Source organism: Nanorana parkeri, unplaced genomic scaffold (assembly GCF_000935625.1).
Source record: "Nanorana parkeri isolate BGI_ZX_2015 unplaced genomic scaffold, ASM93562v1 scaffold616, whole genome shotgun sequence".
NCBI classification, from domain to species: Eukaryota; Metazoa; Chordata; class Amphibia; order Anura; family Dicroglossidae; genus Nanorana; species Nanorana parkeri.
Genome location: NW_017306884.1, coordinates 660109 through 683495, shown reverse-complemented (window position 1 = coordinate 683495; position 23387 = coordinate 660109). Strand labels below are relative to the sequence as shown.

At 42.6% G+C, this 23387-nt stretch overlaps 1 protein-coding gene across 2 annotated transcripts in view; it reads right to left on the bottom strand.

Annotated features, from left to right (window-relative positions):
• Positions 1 to 8800: 8800 nt before the first annotated feature.
• The window catches only part of KIAA0895 (KIAA0895 ortholog), a 20248-nt gene continuing 5661 nt past the window's right edge, over positions 8801 to 23387 (bottom strand). The window contains exons 3-7 of one of the 2 annotated variants that reach the window (XM_018562941.1): positions 20670 to 20813; positions 17784 to 17916; positions 13137 to 13442; positions 12208 to 12305; positions 8801 to 8976 (exon numbers count right to left, since the gene is read on the bottom strand). In XM_018562941.1, coding sequence (XP_018418443.1) covers positions 8815 to 8976; positions 12208 to 12305; positions 13137 to 13442; positions 17784 to 17916; positions 20670 to 20813 — 843 coding nt within the window. In that variant the 3' untranslated portion in view covers positions 8801 to 8814. The remainder of the gene's footprint in view (positions 8977 to 12207; positions 12306 to 13136; positions 13443 to 17783; positions 17917 to 20669; positions 20814 to 23387) is intronic. The other variant, XM_018562942.1, reaches the window with a different exon arrangement.

Here is a 23387-nt window from a genome sequence, read left to right as displayed (position 1 = left end):
TCAGATTCTGAAGCTGGCATGTTGCTGCAGTTAATTTTCGGCACAGAACTGTGACCATTAGGCATAGCTCATCCTGGCACAGGAGAAGGTGAGCATTCTGCTACAGAAGTTAGTTTAGTATCCCCATAACAGATTCTCTTTAACGTAGGATCAAGGGTTAGGGGGTTTAGTTTAAGTGTTTGTTAGGTACAGTTTATGTTGAGTGTTAGGCCTGGTTCACACCTGGGCGTTTTACAGCGCGTTCCTACGCGCTGTAAAACGCTCAACATGTGAAAACTAATAATTGCCTATAGGCATGGTTCCCACCTGGGAACCCACGTAGGAACGTGCTGTAAAAGGCCCTACGCCCAAAGAAGTATAGGAGCTTCTTTGGGGCGTATTTGCCGCACGTATCCATTATGATACAGCCGGATAGCCCTCGGAAATGCGCGTTTGTCCCGCGTTTCTTTTAACGCAAATTGCGGTAAAAATGCGACGCATTAAACGCACGGCAAACGCGCATATTCCGTACGCCCAGGTGTGAACCCAGCCTAAGGGTAAGGGATAAGTTAGGTGTTAAAGTAGACCTATACTCAACATGTAAACATTTCTTATATTAAAGGAACATCTAGCCTCAGATTACCGTTATTCTCATCATATTTGGAGTGAAAGTTGGTATGTAAATCTTACAGTGTATGCCTTGCCAATAAAATAGGAAAGGTACTATGAAAACAGAGGTATATAAAGTTGTTCAGAATCAAGGTTCCTTATATTTCAGTTTAGTAGCATTGGCATTATTTATTTACTGTATTTATGTATTAATTCATTCATTTACAAATGTCGTTATGTCTCTCATACCAGGTTTGCTTTAATGACAGTAATGAACCTTGACATTAGGGTTGCCACCTTTTCTTCAAGTCAAACCCGAAAAACTCTAGCGCAGTGTGTGGCAATTTTGGGGAAGAATTTAGGGGAGAGAGTGAGGGGAGGCAGCCAGGAGAAAGAGCAAGAAGAGGCTGCCAAGAGAGGGAGTAAGGAGACCGTCTATAGAGGACTAAAACAATACATTATACAGCAATACAAAATAATATGAAGCTGCATACTCTGTGTTGTTCTGGGTTTTTAGTATCCCCATAACAGATTCTCTTTAACGTAGGATCAAGGGTTAGGGGGTTTAGTTTAAGTGTTTGTTAGGTACAGTTTATGTTGAGTGTTAGGCCTGGTTCACACCTGGGCGTTTTACAGCGCGTTCCTACGCGCTGTAAAACGCTCAACATGTGAAAACTAATAATTGCCTATAGGCATGGTTCCCACCTGGGAACCCACGTAGGAACGTGCTGTAAAAGGCCCTACGCCCAAAGAAGTATAGGAGCTTCTTTGGGGCGTATTTGCCGCACGTATCCATTATGATACAGCCGGATAGCCCTCGGAAATGCGCGTTTGTCCCGCGTTTCTTTTAACGCAAATTGCGGTAAAAATGCGACGCATTAAACGCACGGCAAACGCGCATATTCCGTACGCCCAGGTGTGAACCCAGCCTAAGGGTAAGGGATAAGTTAGGTGTTAAAGTAGACCTATACTCAACATGTAAACATTTCTTATATTAAAGGAACATCTAGCCTCAGATTACCGTTATTCTCATCATATTTGGAGTGAAAGTTGGTATGTAAATCTTACAGTGTATGCCTTGCCAATAAAATAGGAAAGGTACTATGAAAACAGAGGTATATAAAGTTGTTCAGAATCAAGGTTCCTTATATTTCAGTTTAGTAGCATTGGCATTATTTATTTACTGTATTTATGTATTAATTCATTCATTTACAAATGTCGTTATGTCTCTCATACCAGGTTTGCTTTAATGACAGTAATGAACCTTGACATTAGGGTTGCCACCTTTTCTTCAAGTCAAACCCGAAAAACTCTAGCGCAGTGTGTGGCAATTTTGGGGAAGAATTTAGGGGAGAGAGTGAGGGGAGGCAGCCAGGAGAAAGAGCAAGAAGAGGCTGCCAAGAGAGGGAGTAAGGAGACCGTCTATAGAGGACTAAAACAATACATTATACAGCAATACAAAATAATATGAAGCTGCATACTCTGTGTTGTTCTGGGTTGGCACCCTGTCTCCAGGTGGACTGTTGACCTGTGCGGGCTCTCAGATGGATGTGCGGCTCCCAGGTGGGCTGTGCGGCCCCCAGGTGGGATATGCAACTCCCAGGTGTACTGTGGGCACTCTCAGGTGGGCTATGCGATTCTGAGGTGAGCTGTGTGGCTCCCAGGTGGACTGTCCGGGTGAAAACCAGACGGGTGGCAACCCTACTTGATTTAAATGTGAATACAGTACACGGAAAGGCTTTGTTTGTTTATTTAATTCGCAAATCTAAAATGTTTACTCATTTAGGTTTTATATGGGTTAAATATGGTTTTCCAGGTACTACAAGAATGATATATTACAAATCACCAAAGCCTTCAGAACCTATTCATTATTAATACATATCAACAAATAGTAAGTAGTTACGAACAAACCTAAAGCCATTAATCTGGTCACAAAGAAACGTTCAATGAGCATGGAGAGACATCTAGTGGTGAAAGCTTCTACTATCCCATTCATAGTTAAGCCACGGGGAATATGTGTGTTCAGTGTAGAATTCCAACATACTTTATTTTTACACAAAACTATTTCTCCACCCCTGATCTGACCTGACAGAGCAAATTTGAAACAAAATCTGAATGTATGTGGTTTTCTTCTTTAGATTTGTTTGTTTTTTAGGGGTAGTTCACACCAACTACAGTGCGTCCCAGCCGGCTCACTTTGTGTTGGGGCAGAAGGGGGTGTGGCAGTGCGATCGGCCGCCAGGAACGTGTGGCACATCAATACCTGCGTTCCGGTGAGGTCAGAAAAAATAGTGCTTGCAGCATTTTTTCTGATGCAATGGTTTCTGAGTCCTTACTAGAAATCTTCTATAGAGTATGAATGCAGATCCTTGTGAATAGTACACTTCCTGTCTTTGGGTGGCTATATTCATTGCTTCATTGTATCTATGGAGGGAACCATGATTGTCACCCAAGAAAGATAGCATGTGCTTTCCATTAAGTTCACAAGTTAAGTGACAAGGACACTGCATTTCTGGAAAGATCAACATCAAATGTTCTTTGTCTGAAAAATTAAAACTAATGCAGCCACTACATTCGGTAAATTGCAATATATTACACTTTTGTGCTAGGTTATTCTTTTAATGTTTGCAAATGAAACACCAACTTTCTAACAGAAACCTGTCAGAAAAGAGATATTGGAGGTGCTACTGCTGACTTGTTTTTCAGAATTCTTGTTCCAATGTTGATGTCTATATCTTTACTTTAATACGTAGAGATTACGGCCCTAGAGCAGGCATGCACATATTAAGGTTCCAACACATGCTTGATTCAGATCCGTGACTACTAAGAAGTGAAGAAAGGAAAAGCGCAAGATCCATGAAGTTTGCGCCCTAAAAAAAAAAGTCATCAATGATAACTGTCCCATTTTAGTCTCTGGCTAACCAGGCAATCACAGAAAGCAATTTGGGCACGTATCATGTTTCTTATTTTGCTCATGATCCATGCACCAGTAGCACACCTAGCAATCCAAGAAGTACTAAATACAGGCACTCTTCACCCCCTTGTATGAATTACCACTCCTTGGTTCAGTGGCGGAGCTTACCGATCCGGCGCTGGGACTGTGCTGGGCCCCCTAGAGGCCGGAGGCCCTGGTGCGTCCGCACCGCCTGCACCGGCGGTAGTTCCGCCACTGCCTTGGTTGACAACATTTCCCAGGACTTGTGGTATTCAAAACTAATAATTACACTATTGTAACGAACCTTACAACTGTCCCTCATTTGGACTAAAATCCCTCTGTCCCTCTTTCCTCCTCAGTTATCCCTCTTTTTGGTCTGAAGTACTGGTATTTATGAAAATGTTCTTTGTAACTGCCAAAAGTGTTATTCTGCACTAAAGCCTTCATCTTGTGTCCTTTTTTTTAATCTAATTTGCTATTTTAAAAAGCCAATATAAGGGAAAAGTAAAAACAATTCTGGGGTTTACCAATCATATGCATTCTTAATTGCATAACTGAGGGTGTGGCAGTGTGTGTCCATTGTCTAGATGCATTATGCTGGAAGGTGTCCCCCTTTCTCACCACAGAAAGTTGGGAGGTATGCTGTGTTCTTTATCACTTACTGTAAGTGAAGACAGGCATTTAGAAGCAGAGCATTTTCTCATTGTGGGCTGCCATTGAGAATTATTTAAACCTACTTTTTTCTTCTTTTTTACATATCATGTTAGTACGTTAAGTAGATGAATTGTGTTTAAGATTCAACAGTTTCTCTACATTGCACCATAAGACTTAAAGTGACACTAAACTCAGGAGTTAAATCTTAAAAATGTATCAAATCATCTCTGAATTGGTGCGGACACTGTCCTTCCTTCTGGAGTGTGGCTACTTTTGTTCTCCATGGTCCCTGTGTGCGTTGAAAAGTAGTCATCTTTCCAAGCTTGCTCCCATTATGGAATCACATGTTTCGTTTACTAATTTGTAGTGAATTTGTAATCCGTCACAGGAGTGAGCTTGGGGTTGTGGCTACTTTATACCACACACACATGGACTATGGGGAACAAAAGTAGCCACTCTCCAGAAGGGCGGACAGTGTCAGCACCAATTCAGAGATGATTTGAGCATCTACAGCTGAGTGATGCACGGATAGGCTACATTTTTGTTAATAGTTAGGGTACTTGAATGTATTTTTAAGATTTAACTCCTGAGTTTAAGTGTGCTAAATACCTAAGGTACAGCAGAATGGTGCAAGAGGAATGATATGATTCCAGAAGTTTATTTTGATGGCATGCAACTTAGAAACATACGGAACCGGCATAAAGAAGACATGGTGTTGATTTTACATTTTAATACATCAAAAAACTGCAATAATAATTTTAAGTTTAATGTATTTTTTCTCTTTACTTTAAAAATGAAAACATGTCTGATATTTAGCACAGTATATGCTTATAACTATTATGGCAAACTGCTTTAACCTCTATAATTTTGTCAAAAGTATTAGGACACCTGCCTGTCAAGGTCTCATTTCAAATCCTAGGGTTTTCTGGTGACCTCGTCCTAGCCAAAATTATTGCTAGCAATCAGGAGCATTCCTATTCTTGCTGCTCCCTAAGGAGAAGTGTAAAATGGAGCCCCTACCAGCCAACACTATGGCCATGCAGGCTGTTAACCCCAGACAAACCGCTTCACTAAATATGTGTTAATTTAGTTTTAATCAACTGACCAGAGACCAGCAATGATTAAACTGACAACCTAGGGTAATAAGTCAGTCCTGAGATCAATTAGTTTGTACATGCATAACTTAGGTAGCGAGAGACTAAAATTTAGCCAAAACTGTGTTTTAGCAAACAATAAAAATTAGGGATGCACCGATATTTCGGCCGCCGAAATGTATGCCCAAAATAGCAGTAGATCCGTGCTTTCTCTCCTGTCCACTAGGCGCTGCTCTGTGTCCCAGCAGGGAGGAGAGAAACTGTTACAGAAGGTCGAGCAGTGCGGGAGGAGAGCGCTGCGAGCGGCCGGCGTCTCTCCTCCCTGCAGCGCTCAGCCTCCTGTGACAGATCAGGAGAGCGTTGTGTGGGCGGAGACAGCTCTCAATGCTCGCTCAGCCTCCTGTAACATCCGATCCAGGATGGAGAGTGGGTACAAACATTCAGCGATCAGTGATTGCTGAGTGTTTGTAAATAATTGAGAACAGAGTATGTTTACTGTGTCCTCAATTATGAATGAATGGGAAGTGATATACATCACGTCCTGTTCATTCATGATTGTGTACATGGTAAACATACTATCTCCACAAGTTATGAATGAACAGGAACACTCAGTATAGAGGATTCCTGATCGTTTATAACAGGGGCTGCAGAAAAAGAGATTGAGGACACAGAGTCCTCAATCTCTTTTTCTATTGTAAAAGAGAAATATCAGGGGTCTGTTTAGACCCCTAATATTTCCCCGAAGCCCCTAAAAGTGAAGTAAAAAATTAAAATATTTAATAAAAATAAATAAATAGAAATAAAATATAAAAAATGAAAACGTTTATAAAAAATAAATGAAAATAAAATATTTTTTTAAAATTTGGAAAAGTTAGAGAAAAAACATTTTCTGTTTCGGCCTGACATTTTTTTTAAATTTCGGTTTCGTTCCGTTTTTGAAATTTTCGTTTCGGTGCAACTCTAATAAAAATAAAAATGTTAACAATAACTACACCAAGTAATCTGCCTTGCCTTACAGTTAAACAGTCAAACAGGGAGAAAAGAAATGAGAAAGACTGAATACCTCCCAACATCAGAACTTGGGAAAATGACACCTGGAGAAAATAGGAATTGATGTGGTACACTATGCTCATCCCGGGGATCATGGACCGTGCCTACATTGTGGAGAATATTGGATACAGTGCGATTTTTTTTTTTTACATACAAACATTACACACACACACACCTACATACTCACACTCTCGCATACAAACGCACACACTCATGCATAACTCAGTTATGCAGTCACTTACCTTTCTATCCAGACAATCTGCATGGCTGGCTTTCCTGCCTGTACCCTCCCCATGTCTCTGCTCCTACAGATGGCAAAGCGTGGGGGGTGGTTTTACGAGGAGTGGCATTCTGGGCTGAACTATGTGTGCAGGGGCCGAGCTACTCCAAGCATCATGTCAGGCAGCCCAAGCAGCTCTCAACATAGCTGAGTTTCAGTAGAGATGAGCAGGGCATGCACCATATTGCCTTTGTACCTGCTATCCATTCCGGCCCCCATTTCTGACCGGCTACTTCTTCTGGCCCCTGTTTCTGACCTGTCTTGCTCCCCATTGCTTGTACTTCCGCTTATCCCTGCTTTACCTGCTTTATTTTTCTTCTCTGTATATAGTTAGTTTCACTTTGTATTGTGTTTACTGGGTTCTGTATTGATTGCTGTATTTGTGTTTTATGTCACTTATGTGTGGTGTTCTTAATAAATTGTGTTGCTTCACTTGATTATGAGCCCGGTTTTCTCTGTGCAGCTCCACATAAGTGGTCTTGCTAGCACTTGCAGTAGATGGTATCCTAACACAATGCCTTGACTTCTGTCTAAGTCAAGATTAAGCCCCCATCCTATCCTGACTCTAAGATCTGCTTCCGCTTATCTGGCATTTAAAAACTAAAGGATAGGAGCAGGAACCCATTAAAGCCGAATCCCTGGATTAGAAGTTGAAGCCCCATGTACAGCCTAGGCCTAGGATTCAAGGGGGCTCAACGGGGATTGATTTAAAGACTAACAGAGTTACTGGTGCCAGCTTTTTAGCCAGGGTCACCGATACGGGGGTACAGCCAGCCCTGCTGTCCTGGGCCTGAGTGCAGGCCCGTCTTGACCCTTGCCTACTTTTCTTGTCTGCTGCCTGCCCTGACCCCCAGTTGCATTTCCTGGATTCTTCCTTCTAAAAGTTCAGTTCGCACCTTCTACTGCCCTACAATTAGTTTTCTCTGTGGGCCTGTAGTGATGCCCACGACCAGAGTTTGAGTCCTGGAGGCATCCAAGTACCAGTATGTGCAGTTACCTTAAGGGAAAGGTGGCTGCTAAAGGTGAAACACATCGCCACTATATACCGTATTTTCCGCTCCATAAGACACACTTTTTTCCCCCAAAAAGGAGGGGGAAAATGTGCCTGCATCTTATGGAGCGACATGCAGTTTCGGGCGCCGGGCGAGTAGTTGTTTGTACATTTAGCTCTGCTGAAGCAGAGCTAAATGTACAGTAGGAGCCACTGCTCCTTTAATACAAGTGATATGATTAGATCACTTGTATTAAAACCGAGCGGCGGCGGTGATCGAGATCACCATAGAGCAGACGAAGAACGAATGTTCTTCGTCTGCTCTGTGTGATCACTGACACGTAGCGCTGTAATCGTGGCGCCACCTGTCTCAGCGGTCACTAACTGCAGCTTCTGTCACAGCTTCTGTCACAGAAGCTGTGATAGAAGCTACGGTCTGTCGAGTGCTCCATAAGGCGCACCGGACCTCCCTGCGTCCTATGGTCCGGTGCATCTTATGGAACGCAAAATACGGTACTTGGACCAGGGTGTTTGCATACAAGGCCTTACACCAGGTCCAGCTGGGAAGAATGAGTCTGATTGGTCTGCAAAGGGTTTCTAATATATACTGAAAAAAATTTGGATTTTGCTTTCATTCATCCATAACATGTTTTTTTTTTGGTTGTTTCAGGGCTGGCTGGTAGTCAGCATTCCAGTTTATTTGACAGATGTTTAACTGCAATAAGATTGGGATCTGCATAGGCCAGCAAACCACTGACAGATTTGTAGCAGGTCAGAAAACTCACGTTCTATGATTGCTTCAAGTAGCTAACTTCCGCGCTTTTTAGTATAACCTATAATGCTGTTAATGTTTGTTTTAAAGACTGCATGGCTGGGTACTAAATTATATACTCGTGTCCAGTGCATTAGTGCAAGTGATCATTTTTCTGTATTGTAAAATACAGAATATAAATTATTACAGACCAGAAGTGTCCAACCTCTAAAGTGTACATTTATTTGTTTATTTAATAACACTGGAAAGTGCAATATTAACATTTGTAAAAGTTATAAATCTTATTTTAATAAACAATAGAGACATCTATATAAAGGATAGAAAAAAGGAAAGAAGTAAAACATGGCAAGCTCATAACTTATTGTGTGTGTTTTAATATTGTTCTGTAAAATTATTGCACTGTGTGCTTTTCAGCAGTCTAGCTGCAAGGGTAATGGAACATTGAGCTTCTCAAGGAATAAGCATTTTCAGCTCTTCATCTGTCAACTCATTCACCTCCATAATCTTCCCCAAATACTCCATATATCGACTTCTGTCTTGGAGGAACTGTGGAATCCTTGCATTGTGCAGAACGGCGAGATCTTTCAAGCGGTCTACATCTTCATATGAAATCTTTGATAGAAATCAAGAAGGCATAGGCAAAGTGGGTAAACAGTGCACAATCGTATTTTTAAACAATATGAAAGTAAAATACTAGGCATTTTATTCATCTGTAACAACCCTTACCCCTATAAAAAACCTTTTACTTTAGTGCCACGCAGCCAGCATTCGTAAAGTGACACATCTTAAAAATACATTCAACTACCCTAACTATTAACAAAAATGTAGCTCATTTGTTTATCACTCAGATGAGATCCTCAAATCATCTCTGAATTGGTGCTGACACTGTCCTTCCTTCTGGAGGGTGACTAGTTTTGTTCTCCATAGTCCCTGTGTGTGTTGTAAAGTAGTCACTGCTCCAAGCTCGCTCCCGTGAAAGAATATAATTTTCGATACAAATTAACTAACTAAACGTGAGATTGTAGTCTATCACAGCAGCAAGCTTGGTGCAGTGCTTACTTTACAACACACATAGGCACCATGGGGAACAAAAGTAGCCACCCTCTAGATTCTAGAGTCTAGAAGGAAGAACAGTGCCAGCACCAATTCAGAGATGATTTGAGGATCTACAGCCGAATGATACACAAATAAGATAAATTTTTGTTATGTTGAATGCATTTTTAAGATTTAACTCCTGAGTTTAGTGTCACCTTAATATACTAGACACTAAATCTTGCTCCCAATCTGTGCATTAGTTACTATGGGTGGCATTGTAGTAAAAGGGCAGTGACAAGCCACTTCCAGTCCCACCATGGCTCAGAGTATGCTCTTAAGGGAGAAAAATGTTTGTGACCTTACAAGCCTGACATTCTGAGGCATGGAGGGTCTAATATACAGTATGTGTATAATGCACCTTGACAAACTGGGGGCATGGCCTAACTATCATAGTGTTTAGGGGTGTAGTTTGAAAAAGACAGGCCTGCTGGGGTTTAAAATATAGTAATATGGTCCTTTAACAAAGAGTGCTGACCTGGTACTATAATAAAATGCAAAAACTACAACTGAAGCTCAGTCTATGCTACAATGATATGAGTAGCATACCAAATGTAATAGAGATTCCTGAACGTAGTAAAGTGTGTGATTTTTTAGACAGTAAAGATTGGATAGACTAGCAAGTAAGGATATCTCCTGAAACTGTCAACTCTATTACTTATATCGTCATGTGATGGCCCCTTCATCCAAATGAAGCATACATAACTTTTATCACAGTATTTTTTACCATTTAGTTTGCTTTTTGTCTATTGATCAAGTTTAATATGTGTGATAAACTTTTTATATGCATGCACATCTTTTTGTAACTGTCTGTCATTATATTCTGCTCTCCATAAAGGTTGTAGGTATTAGTCAGCTTCCCCTATAAAAAGGAAGGGGGGTTAAAGCATATCTAAACCTGCATACCTAAATGTAATATATTGCAGCTTACCAGTAATTAGATAAGGTGGCTGCATTAGTTTTCTTTTTTTTAGGCTTTTTCCCTTTATTTTCAACTGCTGTACCTGCTAATAAGACACTTCCTGTCCCTTCATGGCTATACTAATGTCTCCACTGTTTCTATGGAGAAAGCCAAGGCAGGATGGACTTCAAACATGCCTGCCTTTGTTCATTATAGAGTGGATTGATTGTACTAGTAGTTTACACAAATATAAGGATGTTTGTGCCTTTGTTTCAGCTCACAAAAAGTGACAAGGACATTGCATTTCCGGCAAGATCAACAGGTATTTTCTGTACCTGCTGAAAATATTCTTAGGCTGAAAAAAAAGAGAACTAATGCAGCCACACTTAAAGGGGAACTATGGGATTAGTGCTTTTCTCCATAGTTCTCCTAAGGGTAACGGGAGGACACAAACTAGCGTCCTCCCGTCACCCAAAGCTCAGTATACTGCGAGCTACAGCTCGCGGTATACTGAGACGCCACAGCCCGGACGGATCCCGACAATACTGTCTGGATCCACCTAGCTGCGTGAGTGACAGCTGGCTCTGCCTATCTGGAGGCAGAGCCAGCTGCACCCGCACCCCTCCCCTGCCCGTTCCGCCAGTCAGCGCTGAAGGATCGGACAGGGGAGGAGGGAATGCCTGCAGGGAGCCGTGAGTGACAGTCACGGGTCTCTGCAGGCACAGGATCGAGAAGTGAGCGAGCGACAGTATGTGTTCACTCACTTCCCGATCTATTGAGCCGACATGTGACAGTTTCATTGTCACACGTCGGCTCGAACTATGAGGCTGAGTGATTTTCACTCGCCTCATAGTTCTCCTTTAAGGTTTGGTGAGCTGCAATATATTGAACCTTTGACTTTGGCTTTAGATACACTTTAAAATGTTGCATGGTCCCTTTTCCTCGTGCGCACAGGATTGGGCTTTAATATTGTGCTTAAGTATTTTCCCAACTTTGTGTCTTAAATGAATGACCTTGATCCACCTCCAGTTATCAGTTTACTCAGCCAGTTTGCTAAGTGCTTGGAATTTAAAGTGATTGTTTTTCTTTTCAGTCTTGCACTTTGTACGTTTAACGAAAGGGACCTCTCTACTGAGATTTTGCTACGTCATGAGACAGAGATGAAAGCAGCCCAGAAAAAAAGATTGTGGTCTATTTGTCAGCATGAAGCCCAGACCTGATAGCTTTCAAACTCTGTATCTACTTTTTGGAGCCGGGTCCCACTTCATGGTACAGTATGAAAAAAGCTGTGTTAAAGATGGACTGCTACATCAAACAGAAAGCTGCACTGTCAATTCTATTGTTCAATAGACATGTGCGATTCGTTTCTTTCCGAATCGAAATTCGGACGAAATTTCGGAAATTCGGAGATTCTGATGTATCCGAATTCTGAATTACAGATATAACGAATGCAAACGAATCCGAATTTCTGATTCTGAATTTCCGATTCGGTTTTTTTTGGATGAACTTTTGTTTTTTGGACGAAATTTCGTTGCAGCAAAGTGACATTTGAGAACTAAAAAACTTTTTTCCCTCTTAAATGTCACTTTGCTGCAATGAAGGAACGAAACGCAAAGAAAACGAAAAGAAATTTCGTACGGATTTCCGCTAACTAATTCACTTTTAGACCGGAATTCCGAAAAACGAAATAAAGCAAAATCTGAATCGAAACGAAACAAATTTTTTGCTGGTGCACATGTCTATTGTTCAATTCTAAATAAATACTTAAAGCAAACGTTAATGGTAATTGGTGCATTTTTAATTTGTATTTGTTATAGGATTTAGTAATATAGGTAAAGCATGAAGTATACCTTTCCCATGGATGTTAACAGGTGGAAATCTATGGTTTCTCTGTGCCTTAGTATCCGTAGAATCCCATCAAGATATACTTGGTCCTTATTGAAACAGCCTAAAATGAAAAAAAAAGACCTAAAACCAATTAAGTCAAAGGACAGTGGCAAAGGTCTATTAATAAAGGTATTTTCCAAAATTAAAAATAGACCAGTTATTCAGACACTAATCTATCATTTTCAATGTAATAGGGCTCCCAGATGCACAAGTATTTGCATGGATTGGCTGTGATACCAATTTATGTTTGCAACATGTGCAATTTTATCATTTCAATTCAGATAGGGAAAAGTGGATTGCATGAGACAGAGCAGTCCTAACAATTATATATTGGGGGTAGCCAAACTTTGAGGGGTAGCCAAAATACAAATCCCATTAGGCAATGCAAGACTTTGACAGCCACAAGCACAACTCCCAGAGGCAGATGCATGATGGGATTTGTAATTTCATCACAGCTGGCAGGCCAAAGTTTGAGCTATATCATCCACCTAATAATGATGTCAACAGGGAACTCAAGGTAATTAACTTCCACTTGTTGTGCTACTGCCTTGTTTACCTGCTGAAGCCCCCTGAACCTAAACAGGGCTAAAAGCCTTCTCTGCAACCTCAGGCCTAGAAAATGGCTGCTCAGGCACTGAACAATGCATTGTGTGAAAGAGAGAGAAGAAAGTCACATGCCTCCCTATACCTGAAAGTGCCAATTTTATAGGGTTCCAGTGGACAAACAAGGTGACAAGGAGCATGTGGAAGGCAAACAGCAGACAGAGCAGGGTATGTGGAAGGTAAAAGGCAGACATAGGGCTATGCTTTATGCTAAATATTTTCATGTGTGTCTACAATGAATAAAATACTCCAGTTTCCCTAACAAATGTAATGTCACTTGTGCATTTACCTGGTAGTGATGTGTCAGTACAGCCCCTCTTTGCCCGCACACAGTAATCCCAGCGTGTGTTTGGATCTGTGACAAATTGACCCACATCCTGGAACAATTCACTAAAGGACATGTGGCTGGCTTGGTACACAGTGTAATATAGAAAAGCAGCCCTCCACAGGAAGGGGTCTTTTCGAAATAAGACACTGTGTATACTTGCAAGACCTTCTTCTGTTGGGTTGACTGGCTTTAAACCATACTTCTTACGACCGCTGCTGTTATTCCAAGGCTGCTGATTATTGTTCATCCCTCGAAAATAATGGGTCCCTGTACAGAAAAAAAATAAATCACATGATTGACATAACATGACACTGATTTTTGTTGGTCTGACTGCATGCACATGTCCATTTTTAAAGTGTAAGTGGTCTTTTAATTTAACCCCCCAGGCCCTACTCATCACTATTAGACATAATTTCTACATCACACTGCCTGGCTTACCCAGGGGATGAACAAATGTCTACAGGCTGTATGTTCAGTTTTTTCTGCATACTCAAGCCCTGCACTCAGAACTACACTTCCAGAACAAGTATTGGTCCCCCAACTTCAACTGCAGAGAGAAAAGGCTGTACTGTTAAAAGGTGTAAGGTGAAGTTTATTTTGTGTAGTGATAAACGGTCTTAACTTCCAAATTTGTACATCTGCTTACCCAGTTTTGGGATCCACACACCCAAATATGTAACACACACACACACATAGCCAGGTCAGTGACCTTACTTTTCTCCACTTCAGTTAAGTGGTACCACCCTCTTACCATTTGTCGTTGTTCAAATATCCATACACTTGCCCTTCCTTGTAGATTGTAAGCGTTCACAAGCAGGGTCTTCTAATCCTTTTGTATGGCATTGTATTGTAATTGTAATGTCTCCCTATATGTTGTAAAGCACTGCGCAAACTGTTGGCACTATATAAATCCTGTATAATAATAATTTGCCCCCACATAGTAATGCTCAGTCCGATTCATATGGCCTTAGGTATTGCATTGTGGAATAGGGGGGATGGGGGTGTCCCAGGCAGTGTAGAACTTGCACATTGCTGCAGCAAATTCAGCTCTTATTTTATTCCATAAGATATCACCAGAGCTTTAAAGGAGAACTATGAGGTGAGTAAAAATCACTCATCCTCATGGTTCGAGCTGATGTGTGACAATAAAACTGTCACACGTCAGCTCAATACATCGGGAAGTGATCGAACGCATACCGTTGCTCGCTCACTTCTCGATCATCTCCCTGCAGAGAGCAGTGACTGTCAGTTTTTCCCCCCTCCCCGCTCCGATCCTCCAGCGCTGACTGGAGGAACGGACGGGGAGGGGGCAGGTACAGCTGGCTTTGCCTCTATATAGGCAGAACCAGCTGTCACTCATGCAGCTGGCTGGATCTCGACAGCATTGTCGGGATCTGTCCTGGCTGCGGCTGTCTCAGTATACCGCGACCTATAGCTCACGATATACTGAGCTTTGGGTCACGGGAGGAAGCTAGTATATGTCCTCCCGTGACCCTAAAGAGAACTATGGGGAAAAACACTTACCCCATAGTTCTCTTTTAAATCTAAACTCTGGGCTTAAAAAAATATTTGAAATCTATTCCTCAACAGCCACAACGGACATAAATCCACTTTGTGTGAACTAAATACCTTTGCAAACACATTCATTGCCTTGTAAAAAGTAGTTGTGACATTATCACTGTGCTGTACATAGCAGAACCATGGGAGGGGCCAGCAGGCCCAAATATTAGATGCTGCTTGCAGAAAACTACAGGAAGGGGGAGGATACAAGACCAGTCGCCCTGTACAAGCAGAGAGAGCTACAGTGACTGGTCTTTATTACAGGAAGCTCCTGCACAGAGGCAAAGTTTCACACTGGCTTACTGCACAGATATATTAAAAAAGAAACAAAGCACACCAAGATACATGTAACCATACACAGGACTCTTGTATTTAGACGTGTCTGCTTATCCTGGAGCACAGCTTTGAAGCTGTTTTCAGAGTATCTTGTACCTAGTAAGACTATTGAGAAACATTTTTACTGTACTATCTTAAGTGTATGTAGATGACAGCTTATTGGTGTGAACAAGTCCTGCTAGTTTGCAATGGATGACTGCAAACCATTCCTTTTTTGCAATATATAATTCAATAAGCTCGTACAAAATGCTATGAGGAGTATGAAACAGAATAAGAGACAGAAGAAGTGAATTAATTCATGAATTCCCAGTGGACATATTCTTCCAAAGAATATTAGAAAACAAGAATTGCACGGAAGTAAAAATAGAAACAGTGACAACTCCCACATTCCTTAGATGACAACACCCTGGAATGTGCTGGGCAATGGGGTTTGGTAGTGAAAATAAAAATCTATTCCAGTATAAAGCCTAATCACATGAGGATTATTTCAGACAACCAACTTGTTGTCTAAACAATGAAATGGGCATATTACAAAGTAAAATGGTCAGTGTGTGACTAAATGTTTTCAAACAGAACAAAATTTTACTTCAAATCCTAAACAGCAATATGGGAATCTTCGAATACTCATCCAAATTCTACACACTATAGATGGGCTGCCCACGTGTGAGAGGGCGAAAGTCTGAGGCAAAATAAACAAAATGGGATAGGGTGACCTCTATCTGGCTAATGCATTTCTGGGGGGCCACACTCCCTTCCTCAGAGTCGCAGAAACGCGTTAGTTGTAGTGTTTGGATTGTATTGCGAGCTGAAGGGGATATCTTGGTACATATCGAGAGAAATACTCAGTAACTAAGGTCTCAGAATGCTTGTTTCCTATCTTCCCAGCTTTCTGTCAATCACTTTGTAAATGGCAGGGATGAATGCTCACAAGAGAAAAACATAAAGGATCATAGTGCTCTCTGTATAAAAACACTTAATTAAAAAATGTATAAAAGAGTGTCACTCACATATTATTGAGCACAACAATCGTGCATGCAATATCCTAAAATTGGGCTGCAGCATTCAATCAGTGGGTACAGAGAAGAACTTAGCTCCCGTGTGCCTCATTGCTGCACCCAGTGGCGTAACAATCACCATAGCGACCCAGGCGGCCGCTATGGGGCCCGAGGCACGGCGGGGCCCGGCCAGGACACCTCCCTGATGCCATGCGGGCCGCTATGGCATCTTGCTTGGACAGGCTGGCTGTCACTGGTGGCTGTGAGGAGGAACGCTCCGTTCCTTCTCACAGCCGCTGCTGAGTTGGTGACAACCAGCAGCTTTGCAGGAGGTGGCTGGGCCCGTCATCGGCAGTGATCGAGGAGGCAAGGCCCGGTGATCGAGGGGGCGGGGCCCGGCGATCAAGGGGCGGGACCCGGCGATCGAGGAGGTGGGGCCCAGTGACGGAGGAGTCGATCGTGGAGGAGAAGGAGGTGGACAGAGGATCAGGGCTGACAGGTAAGAGGGCTTGACCGCCCGCCTGAGACCCTGCAGAGCCCACCATAGAGAGTCTATGGTGGGCTCTGCAGGGTCACCCTTAGGTGGGCTGTTTGGGTTATCAGGTGGGCGTTACTATAAATCACAGGGCCCCATACAAAATTTTGCTATGGGGCCCTGTGATTTCTAGTTACGCCCCTGGCTGCACCCTTCATGATGTTCACCCTAAACAACTTCCATGCATTCTAAGAGCTTAGTTTAGTCCCTGGGTTCTACTAATAAGGTGAGAGGCTTGTGTTGGACGCAGGAAAGAAATATCACCAACAACACCACATGTATTTTTTTAAAAGAGAACTATGGGGTCAGGGCTTTTCCCCATAGTTCTCCTAAGGGTAACAGGAGGACACAAACTAGCGTTTGTGTCCTAGTGTTTACTGTCGAGATCCACCCAGCTGCGGGATTGACAGCTGGCTCTCCGTAGCTACCCGCCCCCTCCCCCATCCGTTCCGCCAGCCAGCGCTGGAGGATCGAACAGGGGAGGAATCCCTGCAGAGAGCCGTGAGTGACAGTCACGGCTCTCTGCCAGGATAGATCGAGAAGTGAGTGAGTGACGGTATGTGTTCGCTCACTTCCCGATCTATTGAACCGACCTGTGACAGTTTCATTGTCACAGGTCGGCTAGAACTATAAACTCACTCGCCTCATAGTTCTCCTTTAAGCACTGAAAACTTGTGTGTGGATCACAGTGGAAACAAACATTACATTTCACCTGGAGAGTTGGATCACATTTATATATGAAAACACTTGGATTGGTTTCTATTGAGGACACTATTTTGTGGAAATAATCATATTTTAGCTAGGGATTGGTTTTGTTTTCTTTTGTTCTATCTTTTTGGTATATTAGCCTTGCACTGTGGTGTTTTTTATTTTTATATTTAAACTTTGTAGAATGTGTGCCTAATCTGGCTGTCACCTCCACAGATCTGGTCATTTCTTTCTGAGCAAGCCTACTCAGGGTAAATTTTAATCAGACAGGATGGATTTTCCCAGCTGATCCTCCTGAAACAGGCTAGTGCCCACAGAGTTCTGTCCTCTATAGGCATAAACATTAAGGTTGGTCCAATGCAAACTAGCAAGTTTGCCAGCCAGGATACGGATGCATGGCTAGCCACCACATAATCTTTGTAGGCGGCTTTAGTCATTCTATAACTTGGACATCAGAAATTACCACGAGCATACCTATTTCATGTTTGAGCATCCCTTCAAGCCACTGTTCCCGTGCAGTAGAAATGTTGATAGTCAATGTTGGACGCCCATTGACAACTGTCATAGAAGCTCGTGAAAGTAAATCTTCTGTAAGATGAACTACAATCTGGAACATAGAAAACAAGAATGTCTTTATCTCCTGACATGAAAGTTTACTTTCTCATAATCCTTTATCTTAAGGCTTGGAGGAGCCAAAATGTTAATCTCATATTGAATTTCAAAAACAGCAACTAAGCACCCTGGGGTGGGGATAATTTGGTGATTTTGATTACCCCAAATGGTAGGAACTGGAAACATGGTTGTTACTGAATCTCACATTATATTATTCAGTGTGTGATGAGTGCTGGAAACAAAACCATTATTAAGAAAGTTGAATAGGGCACTAGATGGAATGCAGGCATCTAACCATTATATATACGGCATATACAGCACACTCATGCTTAAAGTCTGAGCTTAGAAAAAGTGGGTTAAAGGCTGAGTTTACCTTTGAGACCATGTTTTATATTACACCCATATTCAGGGTCTAACATGAAACACGGGCACATCAAAACACCTCCCCTCCCACCCCACCCCCCACTTACCTGAATTGTGGGGTTCCAATCCTGTCCCCACAAGCTGATGCTTTTTGAAAATGGCACGGCTGTGTGTTGCTCTGCCCACACAGTCACATCATCTACTGTATTCACAGATCTTTTGACAGGATCTGTAAATGGAGAAACTACAATCCCGTCAGCCACTGCAGCAGAGGGTTTTGTAGTTCTCCATGGAATACAAATGTGGTGATGTCACTGCACTTGTATTCCATTAATTCTTCCTCCAGTCCATATTACTGAGTGAATGTGATTATTATTATTAATAATATACAGGATTTAAATAGCGCCAGAAGTTTTACAATATAATACAATATAAGACATTACAATACAATTCAAGAGAAAATGGTAAGGAGGGACCTGCCCTTGAGGACTTACAATCTAAAAGGGAGGGAGAAGTGATACATGAGGAGGTAGCTGTGTGGGGATGAATTGTTTAAGAACGTGATAGTTCAGTGGTTAGTTTGAGGCGGGATAGGCTCCCCTGAAGAGTCTTTAGGGATCAGCTAAATGCAGTTAGAGTAGGAGATCGACAGACAGGTTGGGGTAAGGAGTTCCAGTGGATGGGAGAGACTCTAGAGAAGTCCTTAAGGCAAGCATGGGAGGAGTTAAAGAGGGAGCCAGAGAGCAGGAGGTCTTTGGAAGAGCCCAGGGGACAGTTAAGGTGCCTATACACCAAGCGCACACTGCCAGTGCGGCTTTGGAGTCATCGGAAGCCCGCCCCTTAGCGGGGCGGGCTTTCAATGATCGCAAGTACGATCTGCCTGTATAAGAGGTACAAGCTTTTAATTAGCTTACAACCATCGCAAGGCAAAAGTCTTGCGATGGTTGTAAGGTGCATGGGCACCTTTAGGGTGATACTTTGAGACAAGGTTTGAGATATAGCCGGGGGCAGGGTTGTGGATTGCTTTGTAAGTTGTTGATAATATTTCAAATGTTATCCTTTGGGCTATTAGAAGCCAGTGGAGGGATCGGCAGAGGGGGGTTGCAGATACTGAGCGGTTGGTTAGGAGTCTAGCAGCAGCATTCATGATAGTATTCATGATAGACTGAAGGGGTATAGTCTGTGTAGAGGTAGGCCAATGAGGAGGAAGTTGCAATTTAAGATGAGAGATAACAAGGGAGTGGATGAGCAGCTTTTTGGTTTCATCGGTGAGGAAGGGGCGTATTTTGGAGATGTTACAAAGATGAATGCGGCAGTATTTGGATAGTGATTGGATGTGGAGCAGAAAGGTGAGGTCCGAGTCAAGGATGACACCTAGCACCTTCGCATGGGGGGAGGGATAGAGTATTGCAGCAAATGTTGCTTTTTTATTTTTATAGTGTCTGTCTGGTGATCAGCTTTAAGCCATGTAATCTATAGTGTCTTCTTTAAAGCATATGTAATGGCAGGGCAAAGCATTTTTTGGGATAGAGTGGAGGAGGGTTAGGACCTTTGTCAAGCTTTTATTGCAGTCTGTTTTTTTGCTAGGAAGATTCACTCCTCTATGTGTCCTTTCAACCATTCCGAAGGGGTCAACCTGTTCTGGTGACAATTATCTAAGAAGGGAATACCCCTCACTTTGGAATTATTTTCTTTCATTCCCTGTTGTGTTTCCAGGACAGAAAGAAAAGGGAAGTCTCCCCATAGGGTCAGATATAGCAAAAAAAAAACTTACGGAAATTTCAAACCTTGCTTACCATGTCCAAAACTAAAAATTAGTTATGTCTTTATTATGCTTTACGGAAAATCCAAAACACACTGGGGGGAATTTATCAAAACTGGAGCAGACAGACAGTTTTTTCAGATAAGCTTTGAATATGAAAGATAGAAACTGATTGGTTGCTATGGACAACTGCTACAGATTCCGTCTGCTCCAGTTTTGATAAATTCCCCTCTATGTGGTTACTTTTTGCCAATTTAGTTTTATATATCACTATTTCAATCGAAGTTTCCTAAGGGGTTGAACAAATTCACTTTTGAGTACTCCAGTCACAGGGTTTGCCATTAATCTGACATAGAACTCAGAGACATTCACAATGCACATGTCACTTTCCAATATTCAATTCAAGCAAACTTTAAATAATTATATACTATGAATTACTAAGATATTTTAAGATATTTTCAAGTAATAATTATTAATACTTAATATGGTGGCCACCACTTTTTGACCGTTGCTCATTAATACCGGTGACCTAATTTTGAGTCTTCATAAAGATGTATCAGTGCAGTTATACATACAGTACATTATGAAGAAGTAACAAGCATTGCATACATTAAGCCGCTTACCTCACCCAGACAACCTTCTTTTTCCATGTATTTTCGAACCTGGAGCCATATTCGGCTCTTTGGGAGCAGACTACCTCCTGTGGCTTGCTCGAATTTCTCATAGCTGCCATATTTTTCCAGTGCTTTCTTCATTATATTAACTGCCTGTATCAGAATACAACATTTTTTATGCCTGCCACTGAATGAAAATGCAACCATTTTTAAGATTGTTCAAATAACAAATGAGACTGAGTTAGTGAAGATGAAGAGAGGAACTGCGAAGAAGAGGAAAGACTGGAAGCACTATTGGACTATAGGACTACTGTGAACTGCTCAGGTGAGATCAATTATTTTTCTTAGCAGATTAAAAAAAGATGAGGAGCAGACAGAAGCAATGTCCAGGGTTTAGGAGAAACTCAACAAACGCAGGTAACGATAACAAAAAAGCTCAGGCTGGTTACAGCTCAGCTGCAAACACAAAATTTAGACTAGACCCACTCCAACAAAAGGCAGCCCAGCAGCGCCGAACCAGCGGCAGCGGAGGTAGAGAAGGCCAGGGGCCCAGCAGTGCCAGTCCAGAGGAGGTGGCAGTGGAGGAGACCAGGGCCCAGCAGCGCCAGTCCAGAGGCGGTGGCAGTGCAGGAAGCTGGGGCACAGCAGCGCTGGTCCGGTGGTGGAGGTTGGGGCCCAGCAGCAAGAGGCACGGAGCTGACAAGTAAGAAGAGCGTGTGCGTGTGCAGGGAAAGGGACATCGACAAGCCTACCAGAGACCCTGCAGAGCCCACCTTAGAGAGTCTTAGGTGGGCTGTGCAGGATCATTAGTGGGCTCTAAAGGGTCACTCTCAGGTGGTCTGTGCAGGGTCTCAGGTGGGCTATGCAGGGCCTCAGGTGGGCTATGCAGGGCCTCAGGTGGGCTCTGCAGGGTCTCTGGTGGGCTCTGCAGGGTCTCTGGTGGGCTCTGCAGGGTCACTCTCAAGTGGGCTGTGTGAGGTCTCTGGTATGTGAGGGTTGTTACGTGGGCTCTGTGGGGTTTTGGGAGCCCCGTACAAAATTTTGATATGGGGCCTTGTGATTTCTAGTTATGCCCCTGCTACACAGACATATATTTATAAGTTTTGTTTTATGCTTATTAAAACTACCAAATCTTTACTGGTTACTGGAACACAAAAAACACAGATTGTCTAGTGTTTCCTACACATTGCTCACTGCTTTGGGTGTCTGGGAAACAGTTGGAATGCTACTTTGCCATTTTACTACAACTCTGTAACTCCCTCTGTTGTTACTTTACAGCCATGTTTTTTTATCAGCAGAATTGATGGTCTGGTTGAAAACATAATGTGCCATCTGTGCTTCACGGTTCTGATTTGTTTATGGGCTACTTTTGTGGCAGTACCCGTCTACCATGACCTGAAATGATGTTTCCCTAATGTACCATTTTTCGGGCTTGCTTGGCTAAAGTTAGAGCACTTAATTTTCTCATTTTCCACTTCTCATATTTTTTTATTCAATGTATGTGCACAGTATAGTATACCTTCACTCATTTCCCAGAAGCACAAAAACAATCTTAACGAGTGATTGAGTGAGCATAAAGCTATATGCTGTGCATGCTTGCACATTAAGGCGCACTTACCTTACAAGTGTGCCCTTTTCTAGCACTGCCAGATCAATCTTCTGTCCCCCGCTCTGTCCCATGCCACTGCCATGTCCACCCCCACCACTTCTGAATTCCCAAGCATCCTCTGCAGCCATTGAGTGGCCACTGATAATGTAACTCCTGTGAATGCACTCAGGAGTTACACCATTCCCAGGCCCATTCATGGCATCTTAGAGATGTTGTGAATGTGCTGAGTGTGTGCACTGCACGGCGCATGTGCTATGCAGTGTACACAGAAACAAAAAAAAAAAAACAAAGGAGGAGAGAGGAAGAATTTGTTTTTGGCAAAAGAAACTTTGCTTGTCTCTTCTGCCATCCACTTTAAAGTCCTCCCTCCCCTATTCACATCAGGGTCCTCAGTCCCACCTTTCACATCAGAGTCCCTTTCACATGCTTTTAGTTTTAAAAAATATCTTTAAAAGAGAACTATGAGATAAGTGCTTTTCACTCACCTCATAGTTCTAGCCAACCTGTGACAATGAGACTGTCACAGGTCGGTTTAGTAGATCGGGAGGTGAGCGAACACATACCGGGTTCGCTGACCTCTCGATCCTGTCACGGCTCTCTGCCGTGACAGGGGGAGGGGCTGGATTCCCCCTCCTCGCTCCGATCCGCCAGCACTGACTGGCAGAACGGACGGGGGAGGGGCGGGTACAGCTGGCTCTGCCTCTAGATAGGCAGAGCCAGCTGTCAGTCACGCAGCTGGGCGGATCCCGGCACAATTGTTGGGATCTGCTTCAGCTGCGGCATCTCAGTATACCGCGAGCAGCTGCTGGCGGTATACTGCCGCGTCTCAGTATACCGTGAGCTACAGCTCGCGGTATACTGAGCCTAGGGTGACGGGAGGACGCTAGTTTGTGTCCTCGCGTTACCGTAAGGAGAACTATGGGGAAAATCATTGACCACATAGTTCTCCTTTAAGAAATAAAGGTAGAATAATGTAAATAAATCAAGACAATAAGGCAAATTTAAGGTACTAAACTGCAAATTATAATTGTAATATCAGTTTAATTAAAGCAAAACACTTATAAGTAATAGAGGAAGAATAATGTAAACTAATAGTTCCAGTGGCGGAGCTAAGGAAC